The following is a 13,248-nucleotide window of genomic DNA, read 5'->3' on the forward strand; positions in this document are numbered from 1 at the left end:
CTACATGATAATCCCGCCTAAGCCCCTGGAGAGAGTGTCCAGATCACCTACAGGATGAGACCTGCAGGAGTTCCCGGGATCTCGCCGTTTCATCACCCGCACCCAGGCCTGGGTGGAGTTTTGTGTTTTCGCTCCCTGTCTCGGGCCCTCCGCTCGGAGAACCCTCGGCTACACCCGGATCTCGGCCGGCTTCAAGTTCACACACCCGTCGCCGGCTGCCACCCGCCGCCGCGCCGCGCCTCTCCGCCCGAGCCGCCCAGCGCGCCCGAGCCGCGCGGCCGCAGGGCTGGCGCACCGCGCTCGGGCTCGGAGTTTGATCACACAAACAGTGTCCGGCTTCCTGTCCTCATCCCCCTCCCGCCGCGTTTCCCTTGCCCCTCCCTCTCCCCAGCCCGCTCCGCCCGCCCGTCCCCCTCCCCCGATCCCTCGGGTCCCGGGATGGGGGGGCGGTGAGGCAGGCACAGCCCCCCGCCCCCATGGCCGCCCGTCGGAGCCAGAGGCGGAGGGGGCGCCGGGGGGAGCCGGGCACCGCCCTGCTGGCCCCGCTCGTGCTGGGCCTGGGCCTGGCGCTGGCCTGTCTTGGCCTCTTGCTGGCCGTGGTCAGCCTGGGGAACCGGGCATCGCTGTCTGCCCAGGTGAGGCCCTGCTGCGCACCCCTCCCTGGGCAGCTGAGGAGCAGAGTCTGCTGAGCAGCTGATGGGCCGGGTGGGCTGAGGGCAAGGGCCCAGGAAGATGGGTGGAGGGTGAGAAGTCAGGTGGAGAAGGACTGGGTGACGCTGCCTCCTTCCCAGCAGGAGACTTCCCAGGGGGAGCTGGCTGCAGAGGAGGACCAGGACCTGCTGGTGAGTGGGTGTGGGTGCTGTCCGCAGGTTCCTGGGCATGGGAGGTGTGTGTGAGCTGAAGATGCAGGATCTGCTCTGCCTGTGCCAGCTGTGCGTGGGGGGTGTGTGTGCACCAGCCCAGCATGGGTATGTGTGAGAGAGACAGTGACAACTGTGTGTAAGGGTTTCATGTCACCTGAGCACAAACTGTTTATTTATTGGCTGTGGGCGAGTTGGGAATATGAGCTTCAGGAGCCTGCCATCGTGGAGGGATGGTGGTTGTGTGTGCAGGGTGTGTACCCATTGTGCATGCACGCTGGGTATGGGCACGCCCAGGGTGCCAATTGAGCACAGGGTCTGTGCTGGTCCTGTGTGTGCTGGGGAATATGGGAGGGGTGTGTGTGTGTGTGAAGATGTGGCTGGGCTCCGGGAGGGAGTGAAGACTGGGGCCTGTCCCCAGGACCTTGCCTCCTCCCCTTGGCCCCAAAGGCACTTGGCTGAGGAGCTCAGTCCCTCCCTAAGAGATCTGTGCTAGTTGCTGACTGGTGCCTGTCCTGACACCCACCCTCCTGTCAGGTTCAGTCTCTGTCTCTGGGAATGCCTGGCAAGACCCTGGTCGAGCACTGCCCTTTATTCCCCTAGGGTCGGAATCCGCAGCCAGAGGAGAGCCAGGATCCCATGCCTTTTCTGAAACCACTGGCTCGGCCCCGCAGGAGTGGTGAGCATCCTTTGGTCCTGGGAACAATAGTGGCTGCTTTGTGGTGGCTTCTAGATTCATCATTGCTTTGTTCATCATCGCAGCCCCTGAAGCAGGCAGAGCAAAAACCATTATCCTCATGTGTGAATAGAGAAAGTGAGGCACAGACCCTGTGCTCAGTTGGCATCCTGGGCAGCTGAGACGTGAATCTAAAATTCTCACCCTCCCTCTGATGTTCCTTCCATCATCTGGACCTGCTTCTCTCCTTAGTCCCTATCCCATATATGAAGGAGGGGTGGGCAGAAGTTAGGCGAACCCTTGAGGTCCTGATGGAGACGAGGTAGAAGAGTCAGAGGTCTCGGCTCCCATAAGCAAAAAGACTTATGAATAGGGTGACCATGTGACCACATACCCAGGTACGCATGGGATTGTCCTTGCTTACACCTGTTATCTCAGTGTGACTACTAATAGCACCTCTTATGCTGTTAGAAGTAGCCCTGTCAGTTTGGATGATCAATTATACAGTCACTCCACTTATGGAGGAGGGCCTGAGAACCTCAGGCCTGGAATCTGGACAAGAATAAAGATGCCAGGATTCTGAAGGGAATAGGACTGGGGAAGTGGCTTCTGGATCTCCAGATGTGTGGAGGGCTGCTTTACCCATCTGTGTTTCCTTGATCCTCAGCATCTAAAGGCCGGAAACCACGGGCTCGCAGAGTGATTGCAGCCCACTATGAAGGTGGGTGATGGGTGAATCGTGCCCAGGGAGGAGAGGGACAGAGGGGCAGGGCAGGTCTCACCAATGCATTCCTGTGTCTTACAGTTCATCCCCGGCCAGGACAGGATGGAGCGCAGGCGGGTGAGACCCCAACCCCATCTCTGAGCTCTCCCCTTACCCTCACAGCATTAGCTTTCTGGAAAAGAAGCCACTCAAAATCTTTGCTTTTTCACCCCCCTCCCCACCTTCAGCCTTGGAACCCTGAAGCCAATTCATGAAAGTCTTCAGGACTTGGTTCTCTCAATTCCCAAACCTGTATTTTATGACCCAGGCATGGGACCAAGGAAGACTTCTACCTCTTTCTAGAACTCAGGAAGAACCAGCACACCCACCCCTAACCAAACACAAGCCCCTGCTTCTCCTCAGTCCTCACTGTGCCCAAGAAGTCCCTTTGAGTCCTTTCTTTTCTTCCTCTTCCTATTCATTGCTCTCATCATTTCCCCCAAAATGTTTTGAGTCTTTGCACTTCTTTTCCATCCCTACACCACCCCCACCTCAGCTCTGTACTATACTGACACTTCAGTACCTCAAACCCAGCCTCCAGCCCTTTCCCCATTCCAAATTCTTCCCATCCCCTGCTCTGTCCCACAATTTTGCCAAGCTAAGCTCCCCTAAACCTCATTTTCCTTATTCTGTTGCTTCCAGTTTCTCCATGGCCCAGTTGAAACCTCTCTTCCCTGCCCACTCTGTGCATTCTCTGCACTTGTTGGGTTGATACTCCTCCCTGCCAGTGTGCCTCTTCTAGACTTTGCATATACGGTTCCCTCATCTGGAATGTCCTTCCCTGTGACAAGCCAGGAAGCAAGACATGAGGGTGACATGGCCTAAGAGGTTGGCAGGCAAGGTGGAGAAAATAGATGGATTCAGCGTATGGCCTGGAGATAAGGCTTGCTTGTGGGTCGGATGTGCAAGATAAGGGAAAGGGAAGAATCAGAAAAGACTTCTCAGTTTTTAACTTGGGCATCTTTGGGAAAAAGATGTTGTTTACTAAGATGGGGTTGACCAAGGAAGAAATAGGTAGGAAGGTATGTAAATTAATAATTAGATTTGAGATCGAATAATAAACAAGTGAGTTCCATGAATAGATGGCCAGGTCAGTAGACATCGTAGAGTAGGTCAGGTGAGGGCAGGAGGTATGAAGTCAGGATGGTATCTAGAGTTACAGGACTGGATGACATGCCAGGGGAAAGAAGAGCCGAGAGCTCCTGGACATGTGGAAGTGGAGCAGAGAGGGGAAGAAACAGGGGGTGTGTATGTGGAGGGGGTAGTGTACTGGAGTCTAACGAAAGGCAGTTTCAAGGAGGATGTGGCGGTCTCAGTTGACTGTGGCTCAGGGGTCACATGAGATGAGAACAGAGAAATAACCAGTGGATTTGGTAACTTTTTTTTAAAGATTTATTTATTTATGCATACAAGAACTGGAGTGTTGGCCAGAGGCATGGGGATGGGGGGTGACAGGATTCACCAGAGACAGAGTGGGGAGCAGAACAGGCAGATTGACTGAAATACACTGCTGAGGGGAGCAGCGGGCGGGCGAGACAGGAGAGGTCTGCTGCACCATGTGGTTAGCTCCCAGGCGGGTTGGCCAGGGATCAAACTCCTGCTACAGAGGCTGCAGATAGCTTCACAGTGCTGTGGTTAACCCTTGCACCACCAGGGAGATCCCGGGTTTATTAACATTTAAAGTCTACTAGTGACCTTGGTTTCAGTGTTATTTAGCATGGAAGCCAATGTGGATTGGTTAAAGAGAAAACAGGAATTGACAGTTTTCCCGAGGTTACTCTGTACCATAGCAGAGAAATGAGCCCATAGGTGAAGAGGGAAGAATTCTTCAAACTGACCAGTCCTCACGGTTTCTTGACCCTCTTCCACGGGATGGAACTTTTTGTCCCTTCTACCTTCTTGCTTGTTGCCCTGCAGGCTCAAGGAAAAGTTCAGTCCTTTTAATGGTAAGTAATAATCTATGAATCTTGGCTAAGTTCTGAGTTCTAAAAGAAACATACTCTGATCATCTCCATTTTACAGATGGAAGTCACTTGTCCCGAGATCATGACAATATTAAATGGTGGAGCCAGGATTGGAACCCAGTTTATGTGCTTGTGTAATGGACATGGTCTGTGTAACAGGAGAATGTTGGTGCAGGGGTAGGAGGAGACTGCAGGGCAACAAGCAAGAAGGTAGAAGGGACTGCCGCGGACCAGCACAGCAGTAGACGATGAGGCCACCTCAGGGTTGAGAGAAGCGTTCAGGGTGGTCAGGGCGTTGGCGAAAGAAATGACAAACAGACACACTTCAAGAGTGAAAATCTGAGTGTAATTTTCTTTGAGTTTGTGACCAGTATATATATGTTTTCCAAAAGCACAGGAATGAATATCAAGGAAATTAGCTTGCTCATGGGCTCAGTCTATCTCCATCAGGGAGGTGATCTACATAACAATGACCATTATAGAAGAAAGAAGGAAGTTTAGAAAGACAGATAAGGGATTAAAGTTTGTAGTTCTAGAAAGACGGGATAAGATTTTTAGCATTCTTGTAGTGATTCTTGGTGGTCGTTCTCTTTTGATAAGCTTCTGCCTTTTCAGGGAACTTCCGCTGCACTTCCTCTGCTTCAGGCTGTTCTCCCCCTGCGCGCTGGTTGCCCAGCCGGACCTAGGGCCGGTTAGCCCTAAAGGTCACTGCAGGGGGAGGTGCAGCAAGGGACAAAAAGTTCCACCCATCCGTGGAAGAGGGTCAAAGAAACCGTGAGGATTGGTCAGTTTGTAGAATAGGTTGAGGGAGATGAGGGGCCCATTGTCTAGGTCCTCTGGAGAACTAAAAACTTGGGCGGGAAGTTCGAGGAGAGGGGATACAAAATCCCTATCTTCGTGAGTGCACAAGCAAGCTTAGTGGGGAAAATAGGATTGCCAGATGGTAAGGAATGTCCATTTGAGGTTTGTGGCTATGAAACCGAGTGATATCAGACAACCTTCCATTGTTCCAGGTAGGCCATGCCCTTTGGTCACGACCAGCCTTTGCTCAAGCTGGTTCTGTAGCTAGGAATGCCCTCGCTCCTCTCTTCTTACTCTTTATACAGCAGACCTGCCTTCCTCCCTTGTATATGGACCACTCACTCTAGCAGTTACTGAGACATTCATTTATTCACTCAACAAACATGCAAACAAACCTATTATCTATAAAGACCAGGCCAGGTGCCCACAGTGAATAATACCCAGATTTGTTCTCAAGGAATTAGTGTCTAAGAGAGGAGACAAGCATATAAATTTGTAAATTACAGTATACCATGACAAGAACAATAATGAAAATAGCCAGAGGTCCATGGTGGCAAAGAGGAAGACAATTTCATATGGAGTCGGGGACTCCTTCCCAAGAAGGCGTGGCTTCCCTGGGCCTTGAGGCACAAGTATAAGATGGATAAGGATTCAGGTAGAAGGAATCACTTGTGCAAAAGATCTGGGTTTGCCAAGTCTGATGGAGCCTGGGGGACCCAGAGAAGCTCACTATGGCTCAAGGATAAAGTGCTAGAGGAGCAGGATGGGAATGGAGAAGAATATGGATGCCAGGTCACATGGAGTCTGGAAGTTATTCTGAGCTCAAAGCAGGAGAAGCAGGATCACATCTGCATTTTAGAAACATCGCTATGTGGCTGTGTATAGGAAATAAACTGGAACAGGCAAGATTGGAAACAGGAAGTCCAATGAGGAAGGAGGCCAAGAGGCGTGCTAGTGAGAAAATGGCAGAGGCTAGCCTGGAAGGGAGACAGAATGAGCTATTTAGGTGATAGAATTGTTAGGAATTGGTGATCAGTGAATAAGGTTGGGTCGAGGAGAGGGAGGCTGGGGTACCCAATAGGAGGTAGAACCTTGAGTGGAATGTGGAATACAAGTGGCAAAGTAAGTTTGGGATGTGGGCCAAGCTCAGTTCTGCTCTAGATGAGTCTGATGTGCGCCAGGCTGTTCTGATGGTGGCAGTCAGGGTGAGGAGGGGCAGGAAACACCAAAGCCAGAGACTCAGATGGCAGTCTGCAGGGTGTCAGCTGTGGTGCTCATAGGTGGGAATAAAAATGCCCAGCCAACATTACATTTTCCTGGGAAAATACCAAGGACAGAGTCCTGGGGCTGGCAGAAGATGGGGGGCTGGTGCAGGCATCTTCTTGGGTGCATCAAGCGGTGGGAGACAGAAATAAACAAAATGATCTTCCATGTTGGTGACTGCTGTGAAGGAAAAAGGGCTACATGAAGAGATTAAGGGAAGTGGGGCTGGGAGTGGGTGACCAGTGAAGGTCTCTCTGATGTGTTGAGCCCTGACTGAGAGAAGGTGCCAGGTGGGGAGGAATCCCCAGGAGTATTCTGGGAAAAATCAGTAAAGAGCCTGCAGGGACAATGGACTTCAAGTGTGGCAGGAACAGAAAGAAGGCCAGAGTGACTGGAGGCTTTAGAACTGGAGGAGCGTGCGAGATCAGAATGAAGTAGACTGGGCCTGGTCCTTGGAGGACCTGGGAAGTCACTTGATCCTGTGCTCTGTCATTCTATTGTTTATCTTCTTTGCAATGTGCAATTACTTGAAGGCGCACGTGCTCTTTTTTTTTTTTGTAATGGCTTTATTCACAGACACAACATACCATACAATTTGCCCATGGTTTTCCCTATAGTCACAGAACTGTGCAGCTAACTCTATGGTAATTTTCAGCACCTCAAAAGAAAAAAAAAACTCTGTAGTCTAGTTACTACCCCCACCTCCCTAAGAAGTAACCACAAGTCCACTTCCTTTCTCTATTTGCTTATGTGAACATTTCATAAAAATCCTATCCTGTGGGGTCCTTTGTGTGTTTTTTTTTTTCATACTTCTCATTATTCCCTACTTTATTTTTTTAAATAAATTTTATTTTTATATTCCCCATACAATTGCAGCCCCCCCATTCTGACCCCAATCCCTCCCCTCCCGCCCCCCACCCCCCAAAAAGTGTCTCTGGTTCATAGTTTTTTGTTGATTTTGATTTTCACTTTCTTATAGTTATTCATTTTCCTGGTCCCTTATTTAAGTTTTCTAGATTCCTGCTATGAGTGAGACCATCCGGTATAAAAATATGGAACGCTTCATGAATTTGCGTGTCATCCTTGCGCAGGGGTCATGCTAATCTTCTCTGTATCGTTCCAATTTTAGTATATGTGCTGCCGAAGCGAGCACCTGTGGGGTCCTTTGTGACTGGCTTCTTTCACTTACATGTTTTCACGGCTCATCCACGTGGGGAATGTGTGTCCGTACTTCCTTTCTCTTTGTGGCTGAAACAGTATCCCACTGTGTACACATACCACACCGCCTTTATCTAGTCATCACTTGATGGACGGTGGGGTTCCATTTTATTCTTTTTAATTTTAATAGTTCAAGTAACATGATTCAGGGAGTGCATGTATACATTCTTGGAGTAAAAGAGACAAACAATACAGACACAAAATAAAAACGCTCCCATGCTTCTTCGATCCTGCTCTTCTCCGTAGAAGTGAGTGGCAACAACTGGCTCTGTATGTTCTGGTCATATGTGCTGCATCTGGCCATACATTTCTTCACATAATTTCCTATCACCCTCTGGGCTCCAGCGGGCATGGTTCCACCCTTGCCCTAGGCCATCTGTATATCTTCCAGATAAGGTGGGTCCCAGAGGTTTATCAGCTTAATGGGTCACAGGGAGCGTGAGGGAGTCCGGTAAAGGGACTTTCCCCTCTCCCTCTGAATATCCACATTCAGGTGTGGACGGGACGGTGAGTGGCTGGGAGGAGACCAAAATCAACAGTTCCAATCCACTGCGCTATGACCGCCAGAGCGGGGAATTTGTAGTCACCCGGCCTGGGCTCTACTACCTGTACTGTCAGGTAAGCCACACCTGGGTCCCTGGGTGAAGCGGGACCTGAGGGAGGAGAAGTGTTTGGTTTAGGGGGGTGGGAGCGAGCTAAAGGCTGGAGAGGGGGAGCGTGGGGTTGGGCTGGGTAGAATACCTGGATCTCTAAGGAAATTTGAACTTGAGACAGGCAAGCAGAGGCCTGGACCCTTTCCACCCGCCCCCACTCCCTAGGTGCACTTTGATGAGGGGAAGGCTGTCTACCTGAAGCTGGACTTGCTGGTGGATGACACGCTGGCCCTGCGCTGTCTGGAAGAGTTCTCAGCCACAGCGGCCAGCTCTCTGGGACCCCAGCTCAGGCTCTGCCAGGTGTCCGGGCTGTTGCCCCTGCGGCCAGGGTCCTCCCTGAAGATCCGCACCCTCCCCTGGGCCCATCTCAAGGCTGCCCCCTTTCTCACCTACTTCGGACTCTTTCAAGTTCACTGAGGGGCCCTGGTCTCTTCCTGGCTACCCAGGCTGACAACTCCCCACAACAGCTCTCCAGCACCCTAGTCCCCTCTGCTCAACCCTGAGTTGCTGCTCCTCCCCAGACCTGCCTCTCCATCTGTAGGCTGCCAGGGCTTCTTCATGCCACATACATATCCCCATTCTTCTCTGATAACTCCCCCACTTCTGACTCACTAGCTCCCAAACCCCTGATCTTTTGACACCCCAATTTATCGCCCAACTCCCCACTCTGGCCACAGCCCGCCCCCCGGACACTGTGTTTACTGTATTGTGGGTGGGGATGGGTCCTGAATACTCCTCTTCAGGCACTAAGAGGGACTGGATGCCAGAAACTGGGACTAGGCCAGGAGTTCCCGAATGTGAGGGGTAAGCAACTAAGACAAGCTCCTCCCCTGATAATTCCCTGTGGATTTTAAAAAGATATTATTTTTATTATTTTTGTGACAAAATGTTGATAAGTGGATATTAAAGAGAATAAGTCATTGTCTCTCTGTTTATTGGGGCTTAGGGGACATTCTCAGCATAGCTGAGGGTCACAAGAAGGGAGTCTGGGAATTGAGAAGTGGGGTACAGGATATCTGGAATTCCAGGGTGACCTACAGGCTTGGGAATGGGAACCTACATGCCTCCTGTTGCCCCCTTCAACCCTAAGATGCACGCAGAGTGGAAAGGCAAATTGCCAGGAAAAAAAAAAAAAATCAATCCTCTGCCCAAGGTCCAGTAGAAGCAGCTCATTTACCTAGGAGGCAGGCTTCCTCCTGTGGGGAATCCCTGGCTGGGAGGAGGAGGGGCCCTTCCGCTTGGCAGCTTCGGGACATTCAGCAGGTGCTGCACAAGCTCTGACTAGGATGGGGGGTGGGAGCAGGCCTGGAGAGGGGCTCAGGGTCAGTAAACAGGACTTCAGGGCCCAGAAACATGGAAACCTGGGTCCCTGAGTCCAGGGGAGAAATCCTACAGAGGTAGGGTGCTGGGGGCTGTCTCTTTCTCTCTTTGTCCAGAGTCTTATGTAAGTGCTTTTCTCGGGAAACAGGAAGTCTTGCTTGCCAAGTTCAGCACAGGGAGTAGTGCAGGCCTTATTCCAACACACCCGGCCTGGCCTTAACCTCAGAGCAGTTTCTTGCTTCCTCGACCCTGGCTCTCCTCCCCACCGACCCCCCCCCCCCCCCCCCGCTTCCTTTCCTACCCTCCGTCACTCTTAGCAAACTTCCCCAGTGATCTCTCTCCCTGGCTGGAGCCAGAGGGTCTTCTACCCTCATCCCTTGACGCTCAACACCATCCTGCTTGTCTCTCCATCCCTGTTCCTGGCACTATACCCCAGAGCCAGCCAACCTTCCCTCCCCCACTTCTGGGGCCGCCCCAGGGTTCTTGTGCTCTGGCCGCTCCTTCTGGGTGTCACTGGAAGCTCTGTCCTTCCTAGAGAGACTGACATCAAATCCTCTAGAGGTTGGAAGAAGGGGTGTGCGTGTATGTGTGTGTGTGTACGGGGAGGGGGGAGCTTGAGACAACACTGGTCCAGAACAGGGTGCCAGGAGCACCCTCAGTGCCCCTAGCTTGCCTTTCTCCTCTCTCTTTTTATTCTCAAGTTCCTTTTTATTTCTCCCTTGCGTAACACCCTTCTTCCCTTCTGTACCACTGCCTGCGCCCCCACACTCCCTATCACCTTGCCACCCTGAGGCCACAGCAACTGGCAGGGTCTTCAGCTCATGCCAGCCTCACCTCCTTCCTTGCTAGTCTATAAAGGGACCCCAGGAGACATGGGGGCCCCGGTCCGGGAGCCAGCACTCTCAGTTGCCCTCTGGTTGAGTTGGGGGGCAGCTTTGGGGGCTGTGGCTTGTGCCATGGCTCTGCTGACCCAACAAACAGAGCTGCAAACCTTAAGGAAAGAGGTGATCCGGCTGCAGAGGACTGGCAGGCCCTCGGAGATGGGGGAAGGGTATACATGGCCGAGCCTCCAGGAGCAGGTGAGTAGAGAAGGGTGTTTGGGAGAGAAGGATGGGTGGCAGGGAGGTCTCTGGGCCTCTGGGTTCTAGCTTCCTGATCTGCAAAGTTTCAAATGGGTGCAAGAGAGGGTCCCGGGTTTGGAGGTCAAGGGAGCAGCCATTTCAGGAAAGGAAATTGTTAAAGATTAATGCTTCTGAAGCCTAACAGTTCCTGGAGAAGCGCCAGCACCAAGACTCTGGTTGCTGGGGAAAGGTGTATGAGAGATGGGAGGCATTGCTGGGGCAGGGGTTAGGGGAGGAATGAGAAGAGAGGCTGTCGGGACCCTTGCATCTTAGTCTAACTCTGACCCTCTTTCCACAAGCAGAGCTCTGATGCCCTGGAAGCCTGGGAAAATGGGGAGAGATCCCGAAGAAGGAGAGCAGTGCTCACCCATAAACAGAAGAGTGAGGCTTCAGGGGTGCAGCAGGGGTGGGAGGTGATCAAGCAGCATAGCAACTTGGAGATTGTTGCCCTGAGCCAGGGGGAGGGTGGAGGGCTGACACCAGGGCAACTGGGGTAGCTGAGCACTGCTGAGATTTCCTCCTTCTCTCCTCAGAGAAGCACTCAGTTCTGCACCTTGTTCCTATTAACATCACCTCCAAGGGTGAGCACGATTTTATATGATGGCTTTTTGGGAGGGACAAGATCTGGGAATTTTGGGGCTGGCAGCTGGGCCCAAAAGATTCTTAGGTGAAGTGTCTAAGTGCACTGAAATCCTCACTACTATACTCCTCACCTCCAGAGGACCTGGATGTGACAGAGGTGATGTGGCAACCAGCTCTCAGGCATGGGAGAGGCCTGGAGGCCCAAGGATATGTTGTTCGAGTCTGTGATGCTGGAATTTATCTGCTGTACAGCCAGGTAACCTGAAATATGGGAGCCCAGAAGCTTATTTTCTTAGATGCTGTATGCCTGGTACCTAGGGTTCCTAATCCTCCTGTTCATACCAAACTTAGAAGACCCTTGTTTCCTTGGCTCCCATCTCTGGGGTCCTGAGGCCTCCCAGAATTGAGCCATGCCATTCTGCTTTCTTCAACATCTCCTCCCTTCCCTGCCAGGTCCTGTTTCATGATGTGACTTTCACCATGGGTCAGGTGGTGTCTCGAGAGGGCCAGGGAAGGCAGGAGACGCTATTCCGATGTATACGAAGTATGCCCTCCAATCCAGACTGGGCCTACAATACCTGCTACAGTGCAGGTGAGAGTCATGTGGGCAGACAGGGAGGACATCTCTGAGCTGGGGGCAGTGGTGAAGGCGCTACCACAGCAGGTTGGAGACCTGGGCATAAAGGCAGAGCTGAGGAATGAAGACCAGAATACCTAGGTACTTTCAGGAAGCAGAAGGTTGAGCTGGAGAAGAGAGGGTGAGACATCAGGGTATCTGCATCACTGTGCTTCACTGAGCATTAATTTTCTCCCTTTTCTCAGGTGTCTTCCATTTACATCAAGGGGATATTCTGAGTGTGGTAATCCCCCGGGCGAGGGCAAAACTTAGTCTTTCTCCACATGGAACCTTTCTGGGGTTTGTGAAACTGTGATTGTGTTATAAAAGGTGGTTCTGAGCGTGAAAACAGCCAAGAGCTGACTAGACAAAGGATAGGGAATGGGTTTGACTGGAACCTAGGATTTGCCAGGTTCTGACTCTGTTCCTCCCCTTTCCCATTCCACCCCTGCCCCTAGCCTTTGATTTCATTTATATTAAAGAGGTAGAATATCTTGCTTTTGCTCCCTGTCCAGCCCCAAATTCCTAGGGAAGTGAGGAAGGAATGCCAGGCATTGTCTCCATGTGCTTTGGGTCTCCCTGGAATGCTTCCAGAACAGCACTACCATCTAGCGGCAGTTTGAGAGAATCATCCTGCCTACAGGCCTAAGTCCTCCAGGCCTCCCCCTCCTCTCAGGGAATTTCTGGTTCCCTATGTCTCACCTTTCTCCAGGTACCCATCTGCCCCCCCCCCAAAAAAAAAAAGGCCTCATCCTCATTTCCTTCTTTCACCTAATGAGCCCCAGTTTTCATCACTATCTCCAGAAGTGTATTTATTATGGCCCCGTCTGCAGGGGGTGTCCAACGAGACGACGGTCCCTTTGCAGTCAGTCACATTACACTTCGGGTTCGAAGTTTTGCCTTTCTTGCTCTGCACCCCTTGGCATGGCAGGCACTCTAAGTCCCTCAAGGTTGGGACGCATCGCCGGGGAGCCTTGGAGGAATCGGACTGGTGTTGATCCTGCCTCACTCCGCACCTCTCTACTCAAGCCCTGCTTAAAGTTAAATAAAAAGGAGAACAAATGATACCTCGGATCCATTTCCCCATTTCCTGGCCTCAGCCCCTTCCCTGTACCGGAATCTCCCTGACCTTCGGCTCTCATCGGCGCGCTCCACTAGATCAAGGGATCACGATCCCGGGTTCCAGCCCGCGAGCGCGGAGAAAGTAAGGGCGACGCAGTGGGGTGTGAAGTGGCCCGCGACAAGCAAGCGCAAAAGGGCGGGTGGCCCGCCGTGCACGGGCTAGCGGGCGCGCGCAAGCGCAGTCCTGCGTGGTAGTGGGGGGCGGGACGGTCCCTTGGCGTCTACGTTCTTGGGTGGGTGGGACTAGGCGCGTGTGGCTGCGCGGCGCTGTTCGCCGGGTGTGACGCAC

At 52.2% G+C, this 13,248-nt stretch overlaps 2 protein-coding genes and 1 pseudogene across 7 annotated transcripts in view; 2 read left to right on the top strand and 1 right to left on the bottom strand.

Moving 5' to 3' along the window:
* Window positions 1-13,248, bottom strand: part of LOC311173822 (large ribosomal subunit protein eL27-like) — a 754,061-nt pseudogene that overhangs the window by 21,357 nt on the left and 719,456 nt on the right. The window lies entirely within an intron of this gene.
* Window positions 477-8,615, top strand: LOC311173090 (tumor necrosis factor ligand superfamily member 12; the record flags this gene model as incomplete). 2 transcript variants are annotated; one of them, XM_084236838.1, is made up of 7 exons in its annotated part: window positions 477-635; window positions 792-842; window positions 1,464-1,539; window positions 2,204-2,257; window positions 2,342-2,377; window positions 8,039-8,163; window positions 8,364-8,615. In XM_084236838.1, 7 exons carry the CDS (start codon window positions 477-479, stop codon window positions 8,613-8,615), a joined length of 753 nt encoding a protein of 250 aa, XP_084092964.1. The 2 variants fall into 2 exon arrangements, with proteins under 2 accessions (XP_084092964.1, XP_084092965.1); XM_084236839.1 differs by having other exon boundaries at window positions 795-842.
* Window positions 10,340-12,153, top strand: LOC311173089 (tumor necrosis factor ligand superfamily member 13-like; the record flags this gene model as incomplete). Of its 4 annotated transcripts, XM_084236834.1 has the most annotated exons (6): window positions 10,340-10,597; window positions 10,942-11,020; window positions 11,173-11,220; window positions 11,359-11,477; window positions 11,675-11,813; window positions 12,044-12,153. In XM_084236834.1, 6 exons carry the CDS (start codon window positions 10,340-10,342, stop codon window positions 12,151-12,153), a joined length of 753 nt encoding a protein of 250 aa, XP_084092960.1. The 4 variants fall into 4 exon arrangements, with proteins under 4 accessions (XP_084092960.1, XP_084092961.1, XP_084092962.1 ...); XM_084236835.1 differs by lacking the exon at window positions 11,173-11,220; XM_084236836.1 differs by lacking the exon at window positions 10,942-11,020 and having other exon boundaries at window positions 11,175-11,220.

Source organism: Talpa europaea (assembly GCF_964194135.1).
Source record: "Talpa europaea genome assembly, chromosome: 7".
NCBI lineage: Eukaryota > Metazoa > Chordata > Mammalia > Eulipotyphla > Talpidae > Talpa > Talpa europaea.